This window comes from Rattus norvegicus, chromosome 11, assembly GCF_021556685.1.
Source record: "Rattus norvegicus strain SHRSP/BbbUtx chromosome 11, alternate assembly SHRSP_T2T, whole genome shotgun sequence".
NCBI classification, from domain to species: domain Eukaryota; kingdom Metazoa; phylum Chordata; class Mammalia; order Rodentia; family Muridae; genus Rattus; species Rattus norvegicus.
In genome coordinates, this window is record NC_141544.1 from 43,816,211 (window position 1) to 43,843,340 (window position 27,130).

The window sequence follows — 27,130 nt, forward strand, 5'->3', positions numbered from 1 at the left end:
ACAGTTGTCCTAAAATGAGGATGATTCACACATTTTCTTTTTTATTTATTAAGTTCTAAAACTACCAACAACTTATTTCAAAAATTCAAACAAAAGGAAAACCAGGGAAATAGAAATCTCCACATCTTTGATAGTGTTTTATAGTATTATGATTATTTTGCCCAAGGATGGTGGGCTGTGGTTCTGACAGCCGCATCAAGTGCTGGCTTCACCTGGGTCGCCACTTTATGTCTTTTACCCCATGAAAATGTCTTTTCAAAGCCGTGTTGTCAGCCCACGGGGAGTTTAGACAGGAGTCATCGTCATTCTCTTCCAGTTTCTGGAAATAAACACGCCTTACTCAGGGCAGCACTTGAGGAAACAACTCAGGCCACTTCCTGCCGCCCAACCTGAACCCTGCCAGCAGTGGGACCCCCACCCTGTGGCCTAACGCTGGTGACAGCCTTGGAGAGCCAGAGAGCCCTTCCCCAGCACTGCGTAGGCTGGATGGCACGGGGCCCCCGCCCGTGGGTGAGCACCGGATGCACGATGTGGCCCAGATCTGCTGCCACCCCTGCTGCCCAATGGCTACCTTGAGCTCCTCCTGCCTTCTGTGATAGAACAGCATCAGCTGCTTGTGCTCCTCACTGCTGATGAGCGGCTCCCTGGCGGGTGCACCCTGCCCTCTCTGCAAAGGCAAAGGCAGAGTCAACCAGGGCTGAGCCATCGTTTTGCAGAGACACTGGAGAGCAGCAGGGTTACTCTGCAGCTGCCTCTGCTCACAGCTTAGATGGCAGATGCTAAGCCAATGTGGGGTCATGGGCATGAGCCCTGCTGGGTTCTGGGCTCTGGGCTCCTAGTGGATGCCATCTCTGTCATGGTCCAGTGCAGACAGGACGACACTCAGAGCCATAACTCAGAAGACAGAAATCTTCAGGCCTTTTTCCTCAAATTAGTGGTTCAGGAATGTACCCTTGGATGAATGGCTTCCCTCACCTCCCATCAGACGGCAGCAGCCTGAAAAGCCTTAAACCAGTGTGGGCTGCATTCTCAGAATGAGGACATTTCTGTGCGTAGACCTGACTTTAGGTTGAAACAACATAGAAAGGAAATTTCTACTTCAAACTGGGGTGAACAAGGCAAAGTCCACACGGGGTCAGAGGACACACACAGTACTGAGGACACGTGAAGCAGAGGCGCTCACCTGCTGAATCTTGACAATGATTTTGGTTTTCTCATTTTTCCCCACATAGTCAGAAAGCTTCTTTGTTCTTCGCAGCTCCTTGGCAGCCCACCACAGCTGTGCCTCCGACTCCTGAATGACTTCAAGCGCTGCCTGTGGTAAGCCGCAGGAAGTGGCTTGAGGAGGAAAGCCATCCGCATCCCACCCCAGCACCAGAGCCTGGCTGCAGGCCCTGTAGGTCTCCCCACGCTGCCCCACACCTGAGTTCCTGACAGATCTTCTTTATTTTCAAACTCCATTCGGATAGGATCGTATGGCGGCAGCCCCATGGGGTAAACAATCATTACTGCACCTCGAAGCTGGTCCAAGGCATCTTTCACCATCTCCATGGTAACAAAGACTCCAGCTTCCACTTGTTTCTGAAAGTGGGTCAGGCATCACTATCAATTCAACCCCCCACCTCACCTCTGCACCCACCCCCGTCAGGTTCTCCTGTAAGGGCCCTGGTGGTCAGAGAAGGAATCAGAGAGGTGCTGCTCTCTGGGTGACTACTGTCCACTTTGGGGCTGAGCTGAGGACACTGTGGTCCAGGCAGACTGTGAGTGGCACCAGAGAAGCCTGCAGTGCTCAGGGCAGACAGCTGGGAGGAGAGAGTGAAGAGGTGGTGAGAGGCAGCTTCAGGACAGGTACTGCCCTGGGCAGGTGGGGGAGAAGGGGCAGGCAGAGCCTCAGTGTTAGGCAAAGGGTGACAATCTCCAAGGTGCAGGGACTACACTGGGAGCCTATCTTGCACTGAGCACAGTATGGACTGAGTTGGAGGGAAATCAGTCAGGAGGCTCTCAAGAGGACAGATGGAGGTCTATGAAAAGAACATAGCTAAAGTTTGTCCTGTTCCCTCGTACACAGAAGCCTGTGGGGTCACCAAGTGCTTGGATGGGGCAGTGCCTACAGGCACGTCTATGCTTGTACCATGCTATGCACCATGTGTTTGCCTGGTGCTTACAGAGGTCGTCACTGGACCCTCTGGGACTTGCGTTGAAGACCACTGTGAGTTGAGAGCCACGTGGGTGCTCTGAGCAGCAAGTGCTTTTAGCCACAGCCACCTGATGAGACAGATCTTCATGGGTAGGGCAGGCTGCCTGGGTCTCGGGGTTCTCACCTCAGCATCCTGTGTGCACCACCCGGCTTCCCTGCTGCCTACAAGAAGCTCCTCTTCATTAAACCCGTGTGCATCAGCAGCTTAGGTCATGGTCACTGGACACAGTCCCTGCCTAGCAAGGCGGAGAGGGGCTGGGGTCTTTATGCAGGGTGACTGGCTCACTGGGTGTTCTCTAGCTGGGGGATCTGAAACAAATGCAGGAGCTGAAGGGTGTGGCTCCTAACTGGGTCCCTGGGGCTGGACCTGAACTGATCTCCTGCTGGTACTGAGCAGGTTTTAAACAGCACCGGGGTGAGGGGTGGGAATGAGAGGAGGTGTTTCAGGAGTAGATGGTACAGGACCAGAAGATGACAGGCATGTGGATGACACAGGGAAGGAAGCTCTGAGGGTGACGCAGGATTATAGTCTATGAATTGTGTAAGTGACACTGTGGTCCTATGAACAGGAACCTACAGGGGATGCCCATTCTGAGGTACAGAATGCAGAGCAAAGGGTGAGGCTAGCGGAACTCTGTTCTAGAATCCTGACTGTCCCAATGGGGTGAAGGACTGTGGTCTGAGGTGAAGGATTCTGAGAGGACACGGGCTCTGAAGCCATGACCGACACTCTCCTCAGAGGCTCTTTGCTCAAATGTCTCTCCAAAACAGCAGGACTGAGGCTCTGGCGAGACTCCAGACCTCACCTCAACAGGCGGCTTTGCAGGAGCTCCTCGCAGACTGGGCAAGGCACATGGGGTGCATGCCTGTAATCCCAGCACTCAGAAGCTGATGCAGGAGGATTGCTATGGGTTCAAGGTCTGTTTGGGCCACGTAGCTGAGTATTAGGCTGGCAAAGGCTACATAGGAAGAGTTCAAATGTAATAAATTGAAAAAATATGTAGGCTAAGAGCTTGGAGAATGTTCAGAAGAACACTTTGTGGGGTAAATCTAGAAGCATGGGAGGACTGAGTTATGCCAAGACGCGCTCATGTGGGCATGTGGGTGGCAACGACTGTCACCCAACAGATAAATGTGACAAGTGAAAATACCAAAGATGTGTGTGTGTGTGTGCGTGCGTGCGTGCATGCGTGCGTGCGTGTGTGTGTGTGTGTGGTGTGTGCTATAGCACATTTTGGGGGTAGTGTGAGAGAACAATTTGTGGGAATTGGTTCTCTTACTACCAGGTGGGTCCTGAAATCAAACCCAGGTCTCTTGAACTTACACCATCAGGCCCAGACGGCAGCAAGTGCTCTACCCACCCAGCCAGCTCTCCAGCCCCCAGGTGCTAAGACATGCCTGAATCCTCTTCATCCAGGGGCACATTATCTGCCCTTCAATGGTGGTATCTCCCTTCTGTGAGATGGGTCTTCTGTAAGCTGGAGATGATTACCACTGCTTTGTAGCAAACGTCTCTGTCAGCCCTGCATCTACAGCTCGGCTAGGACCTTCCCAGCTTAGCTTTCTAAATTCTTCAACACACAGAAAACTCAGTTCAGGTCGGGCTGCACACTGCACACCGCCCACATTCGCACAAGACAACGGAAACCTCTGTTTGCTTGGCAGGCACTGGCAGGGCTGGGTAACTGTCATCGTCAGGGAGGGAAAGCCAGGGCCCTCCGCAAACACCCTTGTTTGCTGTGCCACTGGAAGGCAGAGAAAGAAAGTAAAATGCAGAAGCCAAGGCAACAAAAAGGTGGGGAGGAGAGGAGAGGAGCAGGGACTGGTGCCGCCGATCGACAGCTAACTGACCCATCCTCTAGATCAGCCACTTCAAAGACAAGCTGACAGAAGTGCGTCCTGCGGAGAAGCTGACCTTAGACACCATCGCTTTGGCTTCTTCTACCGTCTTCTTTAAAACCTGCTTCATTTTCTCATTTGGAGCTACAAAAATAAAAAAAAAAAGGGCAGTTGTCAAACACACAGCCTCTTTAAAAACTCATAATGTCCTCAAACTGGCCTGCCTGAGCCAGGGGGCTCGAGACATGGGTGTTCCAGTCTGGATTTAACCCACGGACATAGAGAACCCAGGTAGGGATCCCACAGCAAGGGGCGAGGCCTGCAGTGTCTTCTCCGCTGCTTGGCACAGGCTACAAAAGCAGGCCAGGGAAGTCGCTGAGCGGGCAGGGCAGCAAACCGAGCTCAAAGACTCTTAGGCCTCTTGAGCTACAAAGCTGCGACTCATCTCTGTCAGGATCTCAAAAGCAGACATGGCAGGAGCTGACTGGCTGGCTGCATGCTGTAGAACTTTGTGTGCTCATGCATGAGGTATGCTTGTCTGTCTGAGTTACGGCTGCCCTGTGCACCCAGGCTGTCCCAGTCTTCTTGTCCTAAGCTCCTGAGTGCTGGGATTATGCCTGTTTCCTCCTGACCCACAAAACTTTCCTTCACCCGACAACTGTCCAAATGTAGTGTGGAGCACCAAATCATAACTTCCAAGCCTAAAACTGAGCACAGTGGAGACAAAGTCCCCACGTCTAGGGAGAAGGTTACAGTACCAGTCGGTCCATTTCTGGCCTACAGAAATGGCAAATTTGAATGGCACTTCATTAGGAGCAAGCAGACAGCGGGGTCCTCCCCTTGGCTCATCCTGGGCTGGGGTTTTAGCACAGGTGTTTCACAGTGCACTATTTCCCAGGTCTTCAGAGAAATGATGAAATTGCATGAGTGCGTGTGGGTGTGCATGTGTGTGACGATGCACACACGTGAACAGCGGGGAGTTAGCTCTCTCCATCCATCAAGGAATCTAGGGGCCAGACTCATCATTAGCACGCTTAACCTGCAGAGCCGTCCTGCTGGCCCACATCTCTTAACCTAAAGCATTGCTTTCGGGTTTGCTGTGTTGTATGGGAGCCAAGGCAGAAGAGAGAGCTGGTTACCGTGCCCGTTCCTCCGTCCAATGTCGTCCTTCGTAAAAACAGACCCCCCGCTGGGCACACACTTCTCCCCCCACTCATCCTTTAGTTTCAGCTCTTCAATCTGCTCGTCAGTCAGTCCTTGCATGTTAGGGGGGAGAAACACACCGTGCTCTGCCAGCTCCTCTATCTCTGAAAAACAAGGGAAGGAAGGGCAGACCGTCTTCAACTGTAATCACGAACTAGACCCACAGACGTGCACACTCCTGGCTCAGGTCTGGCCCCTCTAGCTCACGATTTTAACACTCATATAGCATGAGCATGTGTCAGAGCTTTCCTCATCCTAGACAAAGCCACCGAGTCCTCCTCAGTCTGTCAACGTAGCCGTGAGCTTCAGATCCCCCTCCCCTGTCCCCAAGTCTATGCTCTAAGCCACTGCTCAGGCATTACCAGATCAACACTCAAGACCAAGCCCGTTCACACAGCTTTACCAACTTTTCAGGGAAAGTCTCAGATAGCCCCACTTAATGTACCTGTGTGAAGGGGGCAAGACAACTGCTCAAATGTCCTCTCCCTAGTGTGCAACTCTGTGATCTGAGGCTTGCTGAGAGCTCTGGCTAATATTTTATGAGACCCTTCCAAGAAGGCTCACTTGGTAAAGTGCTTGCTGTGTAAGCGTGAGGTGCTGACTTGAATCCCAGAACCCATGTAAGAAGGCCAGGTATGGTGGAGTGCACTTAAAACCTTTGCACTGGGGGTGGGAGTCCATATGGGAAGGTACAGACCTGGGAAACCCTGGGGATTGATTGCTGGTCAGCCTGCTTTGCTTAGGCCAACGAGATATCCTGTCTCAAAAAAAACCACGGTCACACAACACCCAAGTTACCCACCCCCCCCCACCACACACCCCTAACCCCAAACTCACTCATAAAACTTTCTATGACACTTCATAAAATCACTAGGAAGGATTTAAGGCAGCTTTCCAGGTTGGTTTTGTCAACCTGGCACGAATCTATACATGGCCTGGGAGTGGGAACCTCAACTGTGAACCTTCTCCCTCAGATGCCGACAGGCAGGTTGTAGGGCATACGTCTGAGTAACAACTAATGAGCACACTGCAGGCTTTGCCACCAGATGGGCAGACGGTCTGCAGAGGCAATGTCTAAGCAGACCTGAGGGGCAAGCAGGTCAACTGCTTTCCTTCAGGATCTCTGCTTCAGCTTTCTGCCTCATGTTCCCTCATGGACTAAAACTGCCAGAAAGAAAAAACCCTTTCTTCCCCAAGTTGTGTTTAGCCATGGTGTTGTTTGCTTTTCTTTCTTCTTCACAGCTACAGAGAGCTACTGAAGACAGAATTGGTATCAGGATCACGACCTATTATGCTAGGCCTGATCGTGTTGTTTGGGGACCACTGTGTGTTTGGAACTTTGGGCTGGAAAAGCCACTGAGCGCTCAGCACTTACTGGGCTGTTGGAGGAGCTCGAAGGCAGAGTGCAGAGAGCAGGGCAGACGATGCAGGTTTGCTTGTGAGGTGCAGAGGGAAACCAAGACTGCCTGGGTCAGTCCTGTGCTATTTCTGTATTAAGTATCTCCAAATGCCTTTCATCCCAGCACCTGGGAGGTAGAGGCCTCTGAGTTTGAGGCCAGCTTGGTCTACAGAGTAAGTTTCAGTCAAGGCTACATGGAGAAACCCTGTCTGGAACCAACCAACCACCCACCCTGTGGTTCTGGTCAGTCACCGAGAACTCAGCTGTGACTAATAAGAGACCAGAACCACTGAAGTGAAACCTTTGCCAGGGCTGAGATCAGCTGTGACTAAGAAAATACCAACATCACTGAAGCCAAGAGTCCTCTGGGATACACTTCCTCAGGGTCAGCGGACAGAAGCTGTTGTATAGAAGGGGCCAAAGCTAGGTCTCATGCCTGCAGTCAAACTTAGCAATGTGTATGAACTGGTTTTGAGGGCATGCAGAGTCATGGAGAAGGTGGGCCCAGGAAGAGGCCAGGAGATGCTCTCTGTGAAGGTGATACTTTAGTTTCAGGGAAACCCTAGGATTGAAAGGATCCTGGAGAGGCCGAGGCTTGGCATCATGAGGTGGGGTGAGACCCTGAAGAGAGGCCAAGAGGCAATTGATGCTACGGGTAAAGGTGAAGTCTGTGGCATTCCAGCATTTTGGCAATGCCAGTACCATGGGACGACAGCCAAGGACAGCAGCAGCTGTGGCCAGAGCCAGCCTCAGCCTATGAGATGTGTTCTGTGGGCTCTGGGTGGCAGAACAGAGGGGAGCCCAGATCATGAGTCCCATACGTCTGACACCGAGCTTCACTGTGTTGTGCATCGGTTTTCATTTGAATGCAACTGTGCTCTGGGTGTTATTTTTATAGGAGCCCAGTTATGAATATTATGGAGAGGTTTGAACTCTGAAAGAGACTGAACTTTTAAAGTGAATTTTTAAAAGCCTGTGGAACTTCTGACAGTTGAAATTGGTTTTATATTGAGATATTAATATTAATTAGGTCTTGGGGATAAACAAAAAGGGGAGGGTTGTGGTTTAATGGTGATGTATTGATGTTGACAAGGAAGCGTTCTGGTTAGCTTTTTTGGACCTGGCATGAACGGAGACATCTAGGAAGAAGGAACCTTGGTTGAGAAAATGTCTACACCAGCTTGCTCCAGACTTACAGGCATTTCTCAATGACAGTAATGGAAGGACCTGGCACCCTCTGGGTGTTACCACCCCTGGGCAAGTGGTCCTGGGTAGTGTGAGAAAGCAGGCTGAGCAAGTCACGAGGAGCAGGCCAGGGAGCGGTGCTCCTCATGGTATCTGCTTCAATGCCTACCTCTGTGCTTCTGCCCAGCATCCATTCATGATGGGCCGACCACAACTGTATGATGAAATAAACCCCTTTCTCTCCACGCTGCATTTTGTCAATGTTTTATCACAGCAATAGAAAACCTAAGCCTACCCCTCAAAACTGAGGGGTTTCACTTCATGCTCAGTCTTCAAAAGCATGGTTTGGTACTTTTCCTATCTCCTAAGTGTTTAAACCTACACTGGGCTTTTGAGGCTGGCTACACTGCCTCTCTTTCTCCTTTCTTCCTTCCCTTCCTGTGAGGAAGACACCGAGTGTTTCTCGAATGGGAAGATAGCATATGACCCGCGGCCATACAATACTACAGGGTAAATGATGTAAGGGGATGTTTGCTTACAGCCTCTCTCCATTTCGAGACTAAGGGACTTGGGAGACAAGGGGCTGGTGTGTCCCACCCTCATCTTCCGAAGGCAGACCACATCAGTGCCTGTCTGAGTGCCGGCTGGCAATGGTAACAGTATATCTGTAGGTTCAAAACTCACCCACGCAATTCTTACATGCTGCGCCACACTTTCAATTTATGATGTCAAAGACCCGGAGGTGTTTTTTCCCCCTAAATGTTTTACTTTTAATATGTCACTTAATATTGAGCCTTCTTTGAAAGCAGTTAAGTTTAATTAAAAAACATATAACGGGTCTTAAGGCGTTCTCTATAATGTAAAAAAAAAATAATACGTGTTTCCTAGGAAACAGAAAACAACACCAAGGTTCTCCCAGTGAGAACTTTTAATGGGCGGTTTCAGAGCCAGGAGACTCAAGGGCCAGGGCTCTTAACGTCTCAAACAAGGCATTCACTTTTGTAAACCCCCTTCCCTGCAGCTACCACTCCACTCTCATCCTTGCCAACTCCCACTGTTGCGCTGGATCACTCTGCTCGGTCACGCGGCCTCTCGACCCAGTTCGTTCGCACTTCCGGGAAGCCCAAATCCTGTCTCGGCCGTACTTGGCTTCCCCGCCGCTCTCCTCTGAGTCGAGTGGCAGACTTGCCTGGGTTTCTCCAGTTGTTGGTTTTTCATCCCGGGTCAACCCTGATGCTCCTTTCCCACCCCAGGCTACTGCAAATCTTCCCGAATCCTCACAGCCCCGAGCTCTCCCACCACGTCCGCCGTCCTCCCGTTCCGCACCTGTGCAGAGCCGGTGCACCTTCAGCCGCCCGTTGTAGACGCGGGTCACCTGAGCCGTGAGCTCTTCCAGCTCGGTGCTCCCGGGCGCCTGCAGCAAGAACTGGCTCTCATCGCCTCTCTTCACGTGTAGCACCACCATGGCTGCGCCAGAGGCGCCGCCGAGGCGGCAGGGCTGCAGGCAGGGAACACGAGGCCCGAACAGAGTAGGCCTGACCCGCACCGCCCTGAGACTAACCGCTGCTTCGATGCGGAACCCCGGAACGCGGGCTCACGCGTCCGCCGGGTGGGGTAAGGAAAACGACGCACGCTCGCGGAAGTGACTGTTGCCAAGGGCAACAGTCAAACCCTGAGCCCGCGCCCAGCTAGAAGGCTCGCCTGGGAAGCCAGAGGCGCTGTAGAGCAGGTTGTCCGGTCCGCCGAGGCAGGAGTCTCGGTGCACGCTCCTCGCTACCGGAAGTAGCTGTTGCCCGGGCAACCGAAACCCAAACTAAGCAGCTATAGGCCTGTACGGACCGTCCAGGGGTCTCGGGAGATGAGCTGGAGGAGCATGGTAGCTCCTGGGTTGAGAATGAGTGGAAGGTGGGCACTACGGGAGCATAGCCGCCGCGAAACTGGTTTCGCACAGGCACCGATGGCTTCCGGAAATGCCTACGGTCTCCGGAAATAAGAAAGTGGGGAGCTCTGCTGCTGCGCACAGCTGATTTAGTCTCACTGCGGTCTACCGCCGGTCCCTGGACTGTCCTGCCAAGTCTGGCTCCCCACAATCTCAGAAAGGGCAAGCGAGAGCTGCGCTGTTCTTTCAGGGAGTTCAGACACACTTAAGGATCCCATTTTAGTGTTACAAAGAGGAAACAAATGGTCTGAGGAAATTCAAATGGAGGAGTAAAGAAAATTAACCAAATTAAAGAAAATTAACCTGAGCTTTGAATTGATCTCAAACTCATAGCTTGGCTAAATGGTGAGGTGTTTGTTTGTGGTGATGGATCATTAAATTTCTTTTTTACTTGCTAATGGAAATTCCTGGGAAGAAGCTGTGTCTGTAACTAATTAAAACTGCAGTGATGTGGAGAGACAGGGATTCTGCAGGTCCGGAGACTGGTTACCTTGTCTCTGTTAGCTTTAGCTTTCGGAACAGCCGTCCACTGCCCTCCTCTGGGCCAGAACTAACGCCCCTATAACCTTTAAAATCTATAAATGTAGCTTTCACTAGCCCAAAAGTTGGGAATGTCATCAAACAGCATCTGGTACCTATAGAAAAGCTCCATCTTGATGTAAGTGCCTCTCTGGCATTTCCACCAATGTATTTTAAACTTGCCATGACTTAATGACTTTGTCCTATAGAGCTATAAAACTTTGCGAAACTGCTTCCATGGCAAAACATGGAATTTGGGGTAACCTAAATCTGCCATGGTCACTCAAATTTGGCTTCAGAATAAACTATCTTATTCCCTGCATATATTATGTACACACACACACACACACACACACACACACACACACACACACACACACTAATGCACACGCACATGGATGTGCACACACACACACAAAAAAAGTACAGAAGTCAGCTAGTGGTAAAGACATATTTATTTCATATGACAGCACATTTCACAGGATATGTACAGAATGTATACCAGCGACTTTAATACTGTACTTCTATAAAGTATATAGTTATAAATACTGTATGCCACATAAGCAATAAACCTCTTACATACATATAAACAGCAATCTACTAGAGAGAACAGAGACTCACAAAGATTCTTAGTGTCTGTTTTCTGCTTTGACCAGAGCTGGTAAATACACACAATGTTGAGTTCTTTGTAGCAAACTTTAACTTCCTTTGTGCGTTTCAGCAGCTACCAGACTTCCTGATAAGGAAGAGCTATTGCTCTGCAGACATTACAGTGGTTTATACCCGAGGGAGTCACTGCTCGGGGCTGCAATCCACACTCTGCTTCAGTTTCCTAAAATGGATTATGCTAATGGGGAGTGGATACCATACACACTACTCACACAGATGTTACAGCCACAATCTCCACAAATTAATTCACATTTTGAAGTACACTGCTCTAGTAATACTGCAGTTTAAAAGCTACTACTGCTGAAATGTTTAGAACCCCAACAAGCACAATATAAAACTCACAAGAGTTATTGCTAACAGCAAGTTACGGCTGTAGCAGAGAGTTACTTCTATAAATACAGGGTTTGATAACACTGAGCATTTGCAAAGGTGCTCTGTCCTAACAGATCTGCTCTATGATAGAAGTGCAATGCAGTCTGCTGTGCTTTTACAGAGGTGAGGGCAGCCATAAATTCTTTCTAATCTCACAATACACATCTTTAAAGGTTCATGTAGACTAGGAACTTGGGTGTAAGCATGGAACTCTTTTTATATAAAGAGAACATTAAGTCTTAATGGGTAAGGATGATTTTAACTTCAACTGACAACCAACAAAACAATAGCTTAGGGAATTTTCTGACTGGCTTACCTAATGATATCAAAATACTATGGTTTTGGGTGTTTTTGTTTTTTGTTTTTTGTTTTTTTTTTTTGTAAAAATTCCATGTATTTTTTCACAAAATTAATAAATGCAAGATCAGTTGCATACTGGCAGTGCAGGAGACAAAATCCACAGCTAATTTGAGGTATAGCCTCTAAAACCTTAAAGCAGCATCATGGATATGTTATGTAGCCTCTTACATGGGAGAGAACCTATACTGGACATGTTCCTAATTCGGACCACTCAACAGCTGAGAGCAAAGCTCCAGGCAATTGGCAAACAGAAAGGTCTGAAGGGAAAGGGCTGTGCAGAGAAAGGAGCACACTGATAGTGTTCCTCCTGGAATCTGGTGGCAGGTGCCTACTGTTTTGAGTATCTGTCACATGACTGACCACGTCTGTACTGCCCATTGTAAATGCCCAGGGAAAGGCATACCAGAGGAGGAAGGTAGTAGGATGAATGTGAAGGTCTGAGGTGCAGCGTAACAGGAGATGGCAGCTCTGTAAAGGGACTGACCCTTCCATTCTGGGAGGCAGTTAGTGACGTAATGAAGCACACCCAGTGGCAGCCAGCTTCTTGATAGTGAGATATTGAAAAAAAGGACATTGTCAGAACTGTTAGGTAAAATTTGATCTGAATTATATCAAGACAGATTTTATAAGTATGTGGATGTACACATGTGTGTTTGTGCATACATACAGACATACACACACAGTGTATATATACACAGACCTTTTGGCTAAAGTAATGCCGTTCAAAGCAATCTCACCAGAACTCTGGAAGCTCTTTGGTAAGTATCCACGAATACCAATCGTCAACAGCACAATGGGCTGGCAGTACTGTCAGCTGCAGTTGTGTGGGCTTTACGTGATTGCTATGTGAGTATCTGAGTAAGGACTATTCTAGAGTAGTTTTAAGCACTTTTAAAAATGGTTCCTATTCTCTTCCATTCATCTGAAGAGAAAGGCCAGAACTCCAGTTAAGAGGATGTCTTTGCTATTTCTGATATACACAAACTCCAGCTTTGTCCACATCCTCTAGTGGTATTTTATATAGATATCAGTGCACTTACTGATTATTTATTGCACATAACAACTAATTAATGCCCCATTCTCTTGGGTCTACCCTGACAAACAGAAACAAACAGTCACACCACACCAGGAGAAACTCCCTTCCCTCCATGTCATTATCTTTCTGTGAAGTCCAATGTGGGAGATGCCTTAGATGACAGGGTTGTGCTAGGTCCTGCAGATGAGGTGGTGCCAGGTGGTAGCAGAGGGACAGGAGGTGGTGGAGGTGGTGGCCTTCTGGCTGGCAGCACACAGAAAGAAACGTTTGTACCTTTACTCCAGTCATCATCAAATGAAGCTGCTGTATTACCCAGGGAGTCTGGATAAACCGACCTTGACTTTCCTTTTGTAGGAAAGTCTTCATCTTCGTCAAATGTTACCCATCCTTTGGGGTTGCTTGTTTTTACTGTAGACTGGCTCTGCAGATCAAAATTGTCCTCAAAACCATCTAGTGAACTTGAAGGCTTGCTCATGTCGTGACTGAGAGGCATGAGAGGAGGGAAAGGACTGTTAGAAACAGGCTCTTCTTTGGATAGCCAAGAAGTTGCCTCTGATTCTTGAGACTGAACTCTAAATGGGTTTCCAGGGGCAGCAGTCCTGTCTGTAAAAGGGTTCCTGGTAGGCAGGCTGGGAAATGGGTTTGCAGAACTCCCCACACTTTCCTGTGACTTGCTTTGCTCTGGAACTGGAGGCATGGTTAGCATGCAACTTACAGAACTCAAAGAGTTAACTTTACTTTGCGATGCAGAAGGCAACTGAATCAACATCTTTGGGTCTGGGGTTAGAACAGGTGAAATCTGAGCAGAAGGCTGAGCCTTGGATACAGCAAGCACACTAAGTGAGAGGTCTTCAAATGGGTCACTCTTCAATGTTGGCTCTTGTTTGACACCACAAGCTCCATTTATTTTTACCTGGAAAAGAATGAACACTGAATGATTGGTTTTTTGTTTTTTTTTGTTTTTTTTTTATTCATTAATACTCTTCTCTTTCTATTTTTATTATTTCTGCTTTTTTTTAAGCAACTATATAAATTCAAAAACTAAAAAGTACCTGTATAGAATTTTTGCTTTGGTGGTTTAATAAATAGGGTGAAATTGGTAAAATTATGTTCTTTAAGAATTCATAACTAAGTAAATCCATGTTTTTTTAAATCTCAAAGAAATGTGATAGGATAATTTCTTCCATTCTGTTTTTGAAATGGTAAAAAAGAGAATTTAAAAAAAATTATGAGTTTGCTCATGCTCTGTTATTTTAGAGTTTAACACAAACTAAAGGAACATATAGTAAAAGCATTGGGTAAACACACACAGTAAACTTCCAACACCATCTATGAGGATATGTGTCGTCTAAATTCCCTATAGAAATTCAACTTTATGAATAAAAGCTAACTTATTAGTATATTCATACATTCAAAGCTATAAATGGAATTTTTCCCTTTTGTATTTGGAAAGGTGAATTTTCAAAGCTTTCTTTTACTTTTCAATGGTAGTTTGTTTGCCTTTGTAGTTTACTCACTGAATAATGTAAGTTTCCTTAGCTGACCTTCCTTGTCCTGTCAAGCAAGGCAGATAAAACCAATGATTATTTAAAGTGCAAGGGGACATTCCATTTTCTATGAACACTGATTCTAAAAAAAAAGAAAGAAAGAAAAGCAGGTGTACTCTGAGAGCACTGGCCACGGAGGAATGTTCAGAGTTAAGTTCGTGGCCATAAAAAATTTGCACTTCTTCATAAATCCCTTTGTTCACCATGAGGCTGGTTACCGGAAGTCAGCCTTTGGAGTGAACGGGGCTCAGATGAGACTACCAATTACAGTGAGACCCACATTACCACCCTTAGAATTAAATTATGATCCAAGCAAGATTTGGAAACTCATGATGGCATCAGTAGTGCTTGTACAGGTGCTGGAAGGGCTTTTAAGTATCATTAATTTTAATCTAAATCACCAATTCTTTCATACCAAAAAGAATCTGAAAAAATCATCTGAAAAAAATATTTCCCAAAAGAAACCTAAGGAAAAAACAATTAGGTTTTCCCATTTATGTAGTTCTGTCAGATACAAATAGTTGGCGTTTTTGAAATTATACTTTTTAGTTTTGTTAATTTTCATAGAAAACAAAGCAAAAAATGAAAAGGCATTAGCAAAAACTAATATGATTCCTAAAAACCCAAAGTACTAAGAAAAAAAGCAGATATGAGTTTATGACAAGATAATAGAACTTATTAATGTGAGCGAGGAGATTTAAATGGGTGAAACTCTAGATGTATGAAGCAAAAGACTCATACATCGGATGCACGGGGAGACAGATGAAAAGCACATGGAAGGCGGATAAAGAGTCAGGTACCTGCTGTTACCCTGTTGGTTGCTCCTGCTTTGAGAAAAGGAACACAGACATCAAAGTAAAGAGTTAGGACAATTCCACCAAGCCGCAGCCCCAACAAGTCAGTCCTCAGAAAGCTTGTGGCCCCAGGTCACAGGTGGGGTCCAAGAGCAGTAACACTTGCAGGTGCTACTGTCAGTCAGAGCACAGTTCCGGTCTCTGTAACCTCACGGTGTATGTTTAACAGTGCCTAGGTTGATGACTAGCCAGTTTGTTATTCTGTGTTTCAGACTCGGAAGGCTAGAGAAAATGTACACAATCCCACTTTGCAGGTGTACAACCACACATTCATCGTCACAAAACATCAGGATGCAGGCCTGCTCTATATTGCTCACGTTTTCTAAAGAGTTTAGAAAAGTTAATTCCCTTACTGTTTACTAGTTGGGAAGTACAACAAGAAACTAATTTTTGGTGTTTAAATCTTAAATTATAATCTTTCAATAATTTCATGGCATCAGAACAATCTGGGGTTCTTAAATTGGATACTCTAACACTGCAGGTTATTTGTAAACAGTGACATCTTAGAGAAACATTACAGACTTTAGTATCTCCCCTCCTCACCGCCCCTAGTCCTTCCCCAGTACACAGATGACCCAGTGATACATGTGTGGCTAATGTCCTCCCACTGCCGTACAACCGTTAACATGATGCTCTGTGACTTCAGTCCCCACCATCTTGATGACCTAGGATGTTATGTGGCCAGTGTCCTGCCACTGACATGCATTAGTGTGATGCTTTGAAATGAACTTTGCGTTCTCCCTTCTCTCAGCTCTCCTACGGTGCCCTGTGCACATCTGTCACTGTGCTGTCCTTTGTTCTGTTCCTCTCTCTCTAGATTTTAGCTCACGGTGAGATGACTAAGATGTTAGAAGTGAGAGCAGGTAGCCCCTTACACCACATAAAGGCTGTACAGCATTTTCTCGAGCTAAAGAGCAGCAGGCAACACAGAGTAAAGCTGGCTCACAAGTCTCCTCTATGCTTTAGATACACCATAGAGTTGGGCCTGGATTAATAAAGACTTAAGAAATTACCAAACATTCACTTCTGAAACAATATAAGACTAAACAAAACAACAAACAACTCAGTAAATAGTGATAAAATACCAAACTTGTACAATTAAAATTCTCATCAGTGGTATGTACCTGAATATACTGTACACACACACACACACACACACACACACACACACACACACACAGTCAATGTATAGGAAAATCTCATTACTTAGGAGAATTTTTCAATTTTGTACCTTTTTTTAAAAACAGCATGATTACTATTATGATTCCAAATTCAAAAGGTAGAGAAGTGCAGGAAGTGCTGCCTTCCTGTTCTACTCAGTATCACACTCCTCCTCAGGGGACACTCTAGCCTATGTGACCCTACATCACAGTGGACTCATAAACAAGACCTGGAAAGGCAGAGTGTCTGGCTAAGCTAGGGTCAAATATGGATGGCTCAGGCAAAGAGAACTAGAACTTAGAGCATCTAGATCTCTGTCCTTTTTAGTGGGTAGACTGCAGCAAGATTCAATTCAGGGCCGGAGAAACGGCTCAGCTCAGTAAAGTGTTCGCCGTGTGAGCAAGCGAGCAAGAGAACGGGGGTTCAGTGCCCAGGGCCCATGGGAATCACTGGCCTAGTGGTGTAATCTTAGCACAGAGAATGCCTGCAGCTCAGTGCAGCTCAGTGCAGCCAGACGCGCCTCTTCAGCGCACCCCAGCTACTTGAGAGACTCTGTCTCAAACTCTCCAGGTTGATGGCTTCTATGGAATAACGTCTGAGGGTACAACACCATGAGTACACACGCAAAAGGGGGGGGGCACTCCAAAACAGTCTACCATGCCACCTGTAGACTCTGCTGCAGGCTGCTGTCTTCCCAGTCTTTTGTTTCTTCAGTGGGAAACAAAGAGGCAAGCAGAGAAAAGGATGGTTCCTGTCATCTCCACGGCCAATTACAGTGCCGGGCCACAGAAGGGGAGCGCCTGAGCCTCCAGTTGTCTCTAGCCATTTGCCATTTGCTCCTGCTTAACTTTTCATAGCAGAGCCCCGTTCTGCTCTCACAGGGGTCTATGGATACTTAAAGCCATTACAAGTGGATGGAGTTGTGTGTGGTGCCTTCTATCTGAAATGGATGCCTTAAAACAGCGCTGATAACATTCACAGTGACTAGTTTAAAAGACTTCAGCCTTCGGGACAAGATAAGTCTTCATTGTTGGAGAAGAGGAAAAAGAACAGGATACATTACTCTTTGTAGGGTTTCTATTAAATATCTTTAGCACTACTACTTAACCTATAAAAATCAGAGTAACCTTTAGATTTCATCGTCTGAGAACATTTTCCTATTTCTGTTGTTTTCTTTAGAGTTCACAAATGTGAGCAATAGTCTTGGCAAGTGCAAACTGCTAATGAACGGCTCTTGATCTTAGCTACTTTATTTAGTATTTGCTTTGCAACAGAGATATATGTTTGAAACAGTTTGCCAACTAGGGTGATATACACATATATCTGCAAAAATGCAAATTATTACTCATAAACTGTGTTCAAAGGCTACTGCCAACACACAGTATTTCAGATTAAATCATGGACTTCTAAAACCTTACACATTGATGTGGCTTTGATGGCATTTTTAAGTAAAGAATTTGTGAGCCAGCAAAATATACCTATTAAATTTATCAACTTTAGTGAAATGCACACAACAAAACTAGATCAGAATGTAAACATAGAACACTATGTGTGTGTGTGTGTGTGTGTGTGTGTCTGTGTGTGTGTATCACATGTAATTACAGTGGTTATCACAGCAGCCTGACACACAGCAGTGCTGTGGACAGGACACACGGAATGCCCGTGACATCAACATGTCAGGCCATGGACCAAGCTTCTACGAGACATTAATGAATGGATGTGCTCCTCTGTGGTTTTTGTGTGAGTGAATGAACCTTTTGCTTAGAAACCCAAACCTGCTAAGCTACTCCGGTAATGACTGTAACCTCTGGACCCAGTGCCAGCTCAACACAGGAGAGCCACTGCTCACGTCAGGAAGCACTGAAGAATCACTCTGCAGGAAATTAGCCATCATGCCAATGTCTAAACACTGAGCTGATCTTGGTTTGCCTGTCTCTCAAACTAACTCATCACCTCAGTGTTAATAAGAGGCCTCTATATTATCTAATTAACTAACTGCCTAGAGCAAACAATGTATTTAAAATGTTACAAATTAGCATGAAGAAACACTTGAACTTCCTAAAGAACCTGCTTTAGTATCAAGGGAACTGAGAACTGTTTGACTGTCTAGCTCTAGCTAGCCTGGAACTTACTATGTAGACCAGGCTGGCCTTCAACTTGTAACTCTCCTACCTCTGCCTCCTAACCTGAGATTACCTCCTAACTACTCCCGTTGCTCTCTGAGGTTTTCTTACTTAAGCAACACATACAAGCAAACAAACAAACCCTTAAAATTCTTGAATAATCAACAGCATATAGTCATTTTAGGTATCAAAGGATACAAAAAATCATCTCAAGATGCTATTACTTTCAAGCAGCAAAAATAAAATTTCTTATTTACTCTTATGAATGCTGATCATTAAAATAATTGTGCCCCACACTACGCAGTGTGGGCATCTGAGACACTTCCTTCAGTAGTGACACTTACTTGTAGCTGTGGTGAGGAGTCTGAAGGCAAGCTTTGAGATGACCTGCTCCGAGGTGGGGGCAGGGGTGGAGTTTCCAAATTCGATTGGGGAATGGAGGGAGGCATAGGTGCTGCTATGGGGACAAGTGGGTCCTGTAACTTTTGAGCAGGTGTGGGCAGAGAAGGCTGCGGAGGAAATGCAGCCTGAGGCTTCAGTGGTTCTGGAAGGACAGCAGGACCTAAAACACCAAGGATTGTCACACATTAGCTGTGCTCTAAACACCATGGTTTTTCTCTTGTTAACGGGCAGAGGGATTCTAGTTGTTGCCCTTTCCCATGGCAAACAGCCTCAATTCTAGGGCTACAGGGGAAAGATCCTGTTTGGATATGTTAGGTTTTATGGAGGGTGGAAGAAGAAAGGAGGCTCACAGAGCTGAGTGTGCCCCAGCAGTGCCTACCTTTCGATGTCTCCAAGGGTTTGCTTTGGCTTTCAGGAGTCAGCCTTCCAGCAGACACCCGAGCCTGGCTCTGAGGGGCACTGATCACTCCAGCACGAGCTGGAATTGTCTACAAATGGAAACATATAGTTAGATTCTGTGAAGAATCCATGTTTTCACGTCTCACTGATTCTCTGGATAATTTCCCACCTTGCCATTTGAATTGTTCTCAATTTGTAGCCAAACAGTGATACTTTCCTTTTTATTTTTGACAGTGTACTGTGTACCAGGCTCTTGTAAGTATGATATAGACATTTTTATTTAACCCTCAAAATAACTTATCTGACTCAGTCATCTTCATTTTAAATTAAGGTGAAGACCGTACAGAGGACGTGGGTGTTAGGATATACACAGGATGTGGTGTTGGGATGACAGGACTCATGCCTGGCTAGCTGTAGGTGAGGGACCTGACTGTGAGCAGTGCTACCTTAGGAAGCGATGCGTGCTGTGAGAGCATAAGCAGTGGAGACAATCCTAACACACTAGGAGACTTCCGAATTAACCCTCCCGGGTTGTTCTGAACATCAAATAACATTCTTAAATATCTAAATATTTAAATGAAGTAAGCCAGAAGACACATTGGTGAACAATGCTTTTTATTCTCGTATGTTTGGTGAAGGCTCTAAGCCCATATACTTATGAAAAGATGAAATTAGTATAGGTTTTTGGTTTAGGCCTGGGTGTTTTAAGCAAAGGTCTCACTCTGCGGTCCCAGGTGCTCTGGAACTCACTGTGTAGACCAGGGCGGCCTTGGACTCACAACAGCAATTTCCCAGCCTCAGCCACCTACTGCTGGGATACAGATGTGCGACCTTAGGCCTGCTGTTAGGACAGCTTTTAACCCACCCAAATCCTGACTTTCCTTCCCTATCCCTGCACTATCAAAGCACATGGAGGAGCGTGGCAGCAGAGTCAATACAAGCAGACTTCCCTTTGTGTGAAATAGAGAGTAACAATTATCTTGAGGTATATCCTAATTTAAAGAATAGAATTCATGTAGAAAAGGACCTTTGGTTTGTTACGCAAACAGTTACAATCTAAGCACAGTGGTAATTCTAGGTTCTCCGCTCTGCAGATGTAGTCTCTACTCTAGTGCCCTCAGCTACACTTAAAAAACATTATTTGTGTGTGTGTATGTACAGGCACTCATGCATGGCACAAGAGAGATGTCAGAAGAAACTGTTGGGTCTCTCCCCCACCATGACATGGGTTACGTGAAGATATACACAGGTTATCACACCTGCACAGCAAGCACTTGACCCAGCGAGCCATCTCTATGGTCCTATCTTTTTCGAGTATCTGGTATAAGTTAGAGGAATTTTATTTGAGTGAATAATGGAAAATATGATAACATATGATAAACTCACAGAAAGATTTAGATTTATAAAGAATACTGCAAGCCATCTTATTTTTGGTATCTCTAGAAACAGTTTAAGTATTCTATCACAATTTCATGTTAATCAAAGTCCTTACAAATAATTTTTTGGGGGTAGGGTGACACAGGGTCTCTCTCTATAGTCCTGACTGTCCTAGAAACTTGCTATGTAGACCATGCAGGCCTCAATCTCAGAGATCCACTTGCCCCTGCCTCCTGAGTGCTGGGATTAAAGTTGTGTGCCACCACACCTAGCTGGAAAGACAACTTATGATTTCTACTGATTTAATAGCTTAAATGATAAACAGCTATTCAAATACATTAGCTCTTTATATTTATTTTGAGAGACTTTACAAAATATTTATTTAGTGACCATAATTAAGTACATAATTTTTATGCAAAGCAGTTAATGTAGTCATTTGCAAGTCTATGAGAAAGGTTGAGTTGAGGTGTAATTGGAGATGACCGATTCCCGTATGTTAAGTTGAAGAACCAAAGCCTGGGAGGTTTCTTTGGATTCTCTCCAAGGTAACAAATACCCTAATTGTAGACTGGAACCTAGGACAAACTCCTCTTACCTCCCAGGCTAGGTGTTACCTACCGGTCTAGCTGCACCATATCCAGAAGGTCCTGGGCCTGCAAGTCCGGCTTGAGGGGAAGGCTGATTACGCCCTGAAACAAAAAAACACCAACCACAGTGTATATTTAAGTATAAGAGAGTTTTTTAAAAAGTAAAAAGAAATGAGAAGCCATGTACTTCTATTCCCAGTGTCTATTTTATGGTCCAGTTTTAAGGGGAAGTAACTACATTCAAGTGTTTTTACCTATATTATCTTTCCGTGCTGTTCCCGGGCTTTTGGGTGCTTTGAAGCAGAAAAGAAAAAGAGTCAATCATAAGTAAATGGTAAAACCACAATGCACGGCATCACCAGATTGTTCGGTTCACTGCCCACAGAGACAAAGGAGACAGCAACAAAACAAGCACCACGCTCTGGGTAAAGACAGAAACTGGAGTATTAGAGACCTGCATGGGAGACAAAGGGAGTCACACTAAGGTGACAGTCTTCACAGACCTCTGTCCATGAACCTTGAAGACCTGGTCAGGTGCTCCTTATAGCTTGTGGCTCCTGAGCCACCACTCCTAAGAGCTTAGCTTGTCATCTAGAGGTCTGACCATGGATAAAGTTATCCTAGGGTGAGGTCTTTCCAATCTCTACAAGAGACTATTAGCATCAAGACAGAAGACAGGTATGCACATATTTACAGCTGTATTACAATATTGTGCAAACCCAGTAGAAGGATAGCCTAGGGATGAAGAGATAACTACTCTGGGGACAAAAAGAGTAGAAGATAGGAGCAAGTAATATCTGTCTTTCCATTTTGAGAAGAAATTCAAGTACAATGGTTCTATTGAATACGACATCCCATAAATAATGATAGTCTCAAAGCGGCGCTAGACTTAGTGGTCTTTCAAGCAAATCCAGCTCAACATCGAGATCTTTAGAAGCACCTTTTATAAAAAAATCTGTAAAACACTAAGGACTTACAGTTACTAACTTATAAAGCTTCAGTTTAATCAAGAACATTGTCAAACATGTGACTTGTTCAAGAGAAAATGAAGGCGTTGTTCTTTCAACAGTTACTGCGGAGCCTGAGTACATGGGACTCGGTATGAACAACACAGAACCCTCGGGGACATTGAATGGATTGCCACTGGACACTATACAGACAGCATAGAAGGACAGAGGAGAAAAGTACAAGGTTTATGTACGGGGAAGGAGGGTGCTTCTGGTAGGACCCAGTGCCTTCAAGCGCTGGATGGACTGACAACAGAACAAGTCTACAGTGCAGAAGCCTTGTTACCTTCCATCTCTCTCCTAGTAACCCCGGGACTGGGAGGGGCTCCGACACCTTTTTAGAAAAAGAACAAAAGCTATATATTGTTCAGATCCCACAGCACAGGATGAAAGGCAGGCACACTACTACTCTTGCACGAAGGGTCTTTTATTGCTTTAAGTCTCTTGGAAGGTATCGATCAAAAGTCACTAAGAGTGACTGAAAGGACACTCATCTCTTCAAAGCTAGTTTCTGACGTGTGTATTCCCTTCTGTCTTAGAGGACTAGTGGCTGCAGAGTAAGGCGGTTGTAGAGGAATTATGAAAAGGGACATCTAGAAATGGAAACAGATTTCTAAATAAGCTACTGGTTTGCTGATATGGTACAAGTTTTTACAAGTTCATTGCAAAATTTATTTTCTAGATTGGTTTCCTAGTAAAGCAGGAGAATTCACCCCAAAAATAAACAAATAAATGAAAAAAGGAAAAGGTTTCACAGAAGCTATCCTGTTCAAATAAGTTATCTATTTTTATTACAAAGTCATCAAAATCTTCACCTAAGCAGTGTGAGTTCCATAACTGACCCTGTGTCTCAGGGACCAACAATGGAGGTAGCCAGGACCTCTGTACAGCCAGGGCTTTAGGAACACTAGTTAGAGCTGCTCAAGCTCTGAAGAACTGGTACAGTCTCCATCTTTTCTTGAGCCTTACTAAGTGTACCAAGCAAGAAGTGCTTCAGACTGGGCTGCCAGTTTACCCTTTGCGGTTGTAAGTACTAGGGTCTAAATCCATGGCGTGCACATGTCAGGTGAGCACACTGGTGAATGTACAGCCCACTTGCAGTTTTCATGTGAATGAAACAAATTACGTTTTAAAACCATCCAATAGTGAACACAAATTACCTCATTAAAAGTTATATTTTTCCATAAACAAATGAGGCAAGAATTTGATGATTTATTAAAAAAGCAAAATAAGATATAGTCTATTAGTTATACTCACAGAATAACTAAGCTCTAATATAGAAGTTTGGAGTATAAATGCCATACATTTTGATGCTTACCAAACAGATTTAAACTGTCTCTGAGTTACAAAATATTAAACTCCAAAATATCAATAAGCCAGTAGTCACACAGGATAGTGAATGTAAATGGTTACCTCCAAATTCTTTTCTAGCAGGTGCCGGACTCCTAGCCCCTTATAGTTCATAAGAAATTAGGCAGCAGAAAGGGAATGACATTAAATAAAGAGTTGAAATGTCAAAATCTGCTCTAATAGTCATGAATGCACACAGCATGTACAATAATCTAAATATCTAGACATTACACAGAGCTGTTGTTCAGTGCAGATGCTCACAAGAAGTGGGCATTGCATTTAGCTAAGAGAACATTTAAAGAGGTATATAAAACATATTAAAAACATGTATGTTCTTCACTTCTAAAATACATTTTCCAGAAATTAATAAATGTTAATTGTCTTTGTAAAACTACAGATGAGGAATTAAAAAAATATTAAATTTAGTTTTACCAAAGAACTTCATACATGCCCAACCACATCAAAGTAGCAAAATGCAAGCAAGTGTCTCCTGTGCAAGGCAAGGAGGCAGCCTGACCCTGCTCGAGAAACCCGCTGGATAGACACACCATCTTGCTGCTCCCCAGCGTTCCTTTCAGACAAGCTCAAGAGGTAGCAATAATGACATAAACACGGAAAGTCCAGAGGATGAAGAGAAAACATGCACAATGTGTTAAATGAAGTGGAGGAAACCTTAAGTTAAACAGGCATCCTAAGAGTAGCTGGTTACCTGAAGGTGGAGGTGGCCTCTGTGGTGGGGCAGGACGTGCTGGAGGAGCAACTGGGCGGGGAGGGGGTGGCCTCTTGGGCTCTATGGTCTGGGAAGACTCCTTCTGGGCTGCTGGCTGGGTGTCAACTGGAGCACCTGTGGGAGTGAGTAGGTGAGGTCAGGTGCTAAGCCGGTGCTAGTGAGAAGGAATGCGCACATGTAATGCACTGACCCAGTTTTCTCCTCTAAAAATTCTGTGCATCAAAGAAAGAATAGAACCAAAGCAGTGGTTGCCATGGGACCACCTTCTGGAGCCATGGGCACCATGGGCTACCCTGTGCTGACTTTTACATGGCTGAGGTGCTACAGGCTGCTTTACTGAGGAGGACTATTATTAGGAGACAAATTTACTGTTTGAGTTAGGTCATACATAACTTGCTGGTCAGCAGAGAGGGGAAAAGCCCGATTAGTCACGGATTCGTAGGATAGAAAATCACCAGCTGTAAACAGACACTTCTGACCACATGGATAGGACTGAGGCAAACCATCCAGTGGCAGCAATGGCACAGTTCTTTCACAAAGAGTTACGGTCAGGAAATCCACCTTCTGTCTACAGTGCACTCAGCACACAGTTAAAACAATGTGCGCTGATTAGTTTTTGTCAACTTGATATGAGTTAGAGTCACTGGGGGAAGGAACTTCAACTGAGGAACTATGTCAGATTGGCTTGCAGGCCAATCTCCTTGATTAATGACTAATAGGACCAGGCCCTGTGGGTGGTACTACCCTTGGGGGGTGGTCCAGGAGGAACAGGAGAGCAGACAGAGTTAGCCACTGGGAGCAAGCCTCTGTGTCAGCTCCTGCCTCCAGATTCTTTCCCTGAGTTTCTGGCTTCCCTTGATTACCTGTAAAGCAAAGAAGCCCTTCCCTCCCCATGCTGGCTTTGGTCAGTATATTAGGGTTTCCATTGCTGTGATGAAACACCACGACCAAGAAGCAAATTGGGGAGGAAAGGGCTTATCTGGCTTACACTTCCATATTGCTGTTCATCATTGAAGGAAATTAGGGCAGGAACCTGGAGGCAGGAGCTGATGCAGAGGCCATGGAAGGGTGCTTCTCACTGGCTTGCTCAGCCTGCTTTCTTACAGAACTCCAGGGCTACCAGCTCAGAAACAGCACTACCTACCACGGGTTGGAACCTCTCCCATGAATCACTATAGTCCCTATAGCTGAATCTTATTGGAGGCATTTTCTCCATTAAGTTCCCTCCTTTCAGATAACTCTAGCTTGTGGGTCAAGCTGACAGAAGACCAACTATCACAGTCAGTGTCTTATCACAGCAACAGGGAGCAAACGAGGACACAACAGTTCTCCAAAGTTCAAACAAACTGTCTTGACAAAGTCGCACAAAATCTTCAAATAAAACACTCACCCTGTGAACTTAGAGGTCCTGGAGTTCTTGATGGTGCTCGACTAGGTCTGATGGGAAGAGAAGGTGCGGAGTACTCTGGTGCTGTGGGTGACTGGCAGGGACTGGTCCGGGGCGAAGAGCTTGGAGAGGTGCCGAGGCCAGAGCTGGAGGATGGCTGGAGGTGCTGAGGAAGAAGCTCCTCCACCTCAGCACTGTAGTCGTCGACATCACCTAACGAAAGCAAGGCCAGCAGAGAGCACCTTTTAACTTTTCATCTTAGGCTTTACAGGGCTAAAAGGCAAATAGTAAGCCATCACCAACACACAGGGAGTAAGCATAAAGGCGTGTAAAAATATTTGTAAATATAAAGATTAGCGTCAGCACAAATGTTCTTACAGAGAACCTAAAGATGACCATCCCTTCAGCTGCAGCTGCACCCGGAGCTTGCTGACTGGAAGCACTATTAACTGAGCAGCAGTGAAACCAACTTTGCCCATGTGCTCTGTGTGATGCCTCTACTCCCTGCCCAACCCAGGTCCAACTTAACAGTCCACGAGGTCTTGGGCAGTCACACACCCTTAGCCAGAAGTCTCCTATTTCAAGCCTTTCACTCAGCATAGATCCATTTCTTCCATCAGGTCTCATCTCCACTTACCTAAGGATTGGAGAGTGGGGTCAGGGTACCCCATGCAAGAGGACCCATAACCTACAAACTAGCCGTCCTTCCAAGTCCTGTTTTTTTAAGGCTGTTACCAGGAGTTTATGAGACACCCTTTCTCTCACCTACTTCAGAAAACTCCACCCTCTGTCCCTCCAGTGACTGAACTATCTAATAAGCCATTCAGGACTAAGCAGAAAGCACTACAGTAAGTGGGCCCTACCACCCTTCTGCACACCCGAAGTCCTACGGACAGCACGCACGGCAGTCTGAACAGCTCAGTGTTGTCCTCAGCGACAGGGCTGCCTCCGCCTTCAGCTATATGGCCTCTGGGTCTTCCCCTGCAACACTTCAGTCAGCTCCTCAGCTCCACCCTTTACTCCACCAAGATCGGGGGCTTGCTTCAGCCCTGTTCAATCTGGTCCTTCTGTGTTTGGTGCCCGATGTTCGCTAAGGTTCTCCTGTTGCCTGTGCATGATAAACCCTACCAATCCTCATCCACACCTCACGTCTCTGCCAACTGCACGTGTCTGTGAGTGTCACTTCTTGAAGAAACATGAAATCTTCATGGTTACATTAACGATGTTTGTAGTTTCAATCTCCTTTGGGTTCCCCAAGTTGCCTGAAAATTCTATGATCTCCTGGTTGGTTATCCCTCTCATTCTTTTGCCAGACACAGTATTTGAAAGCATCTCAGGTCCCCTCAAACTGAGGGCTGTCCTACTCCTGCAAATGACGTGAATATATAAACCTGTGAGCAAAAATAAATATACTTTCCATAACCTGTTTCTGTAGGGGATTTGGTCACGACTAGAAAAGGAACAACGTAACCTGGCACACAGAGCGCA

The 27,130-nt window shown here is 45.8% G+C and overlaps 2 protein-coding genes across 51 annotated transcripts in view; both read right to left on the minus strand.

Moving 5' to 3' along the window:
• Positions 1-32: 32 nt before the first annotated feature.
• Cfap298 (cilia and flagella associated protein 298) lies at positions 33-9,394 on the minus strand. Its single transcript, NM_001008288.1, is given in 7 exon segments — positions 33-319; positions 572-667; positions 1,184-1,315; positions 1,423-1,581; positions 4,113-4,180; positions 5,176-5,343; positions 9,150-9,394. Coding segments are annotated over 7 exon segments (873 nt in total). The 5' UTR covers positions 9,289-9,394; the 3' UTR covers positions 33-208.
• A 1,324-nt stretch (positions 9,395-10,718) lies between these two features.
• Synj1 (synaptojanin 1) overlaps positions 10,719-27,130 on the minus strand; it is a 76,939-nt gene continuing 60,527 nt past the window's right edge. For 8 of the 50 annotated variants that reach the window (XM_087577091.1, XM_087577088.1, XM_087577089.1 and 5 more), the window contains 9 exons: positions 25,646-25,855; positions 24,235-24,369; positions 23,589-23,627; positions 22,462-22,509; positions 21,423-21,461; positions 21,200-21,270; positions 19,185-19,293; positions 18,748-18,965; positions 10,719-13,631 (listed from right to left, as the gene is read on the minus strand). In XM_087577091.1, the coding sequence (XP_087433217.1) occupies positions 12,837-13,631; positions 18,748-18,965; positions 19,185-19,293; positions 21,200-21,270; positions 21,423-21,461; positions 22,462-22,509; positions 23,589-23,627; positions 24,235-24,369; positions 25,646-25,855 (1,664 nt within the window). In that variant the 3' untranslated portion in view covers positions 10,719-12,836. 50 annotated transcript variants of the gene reach the window in all.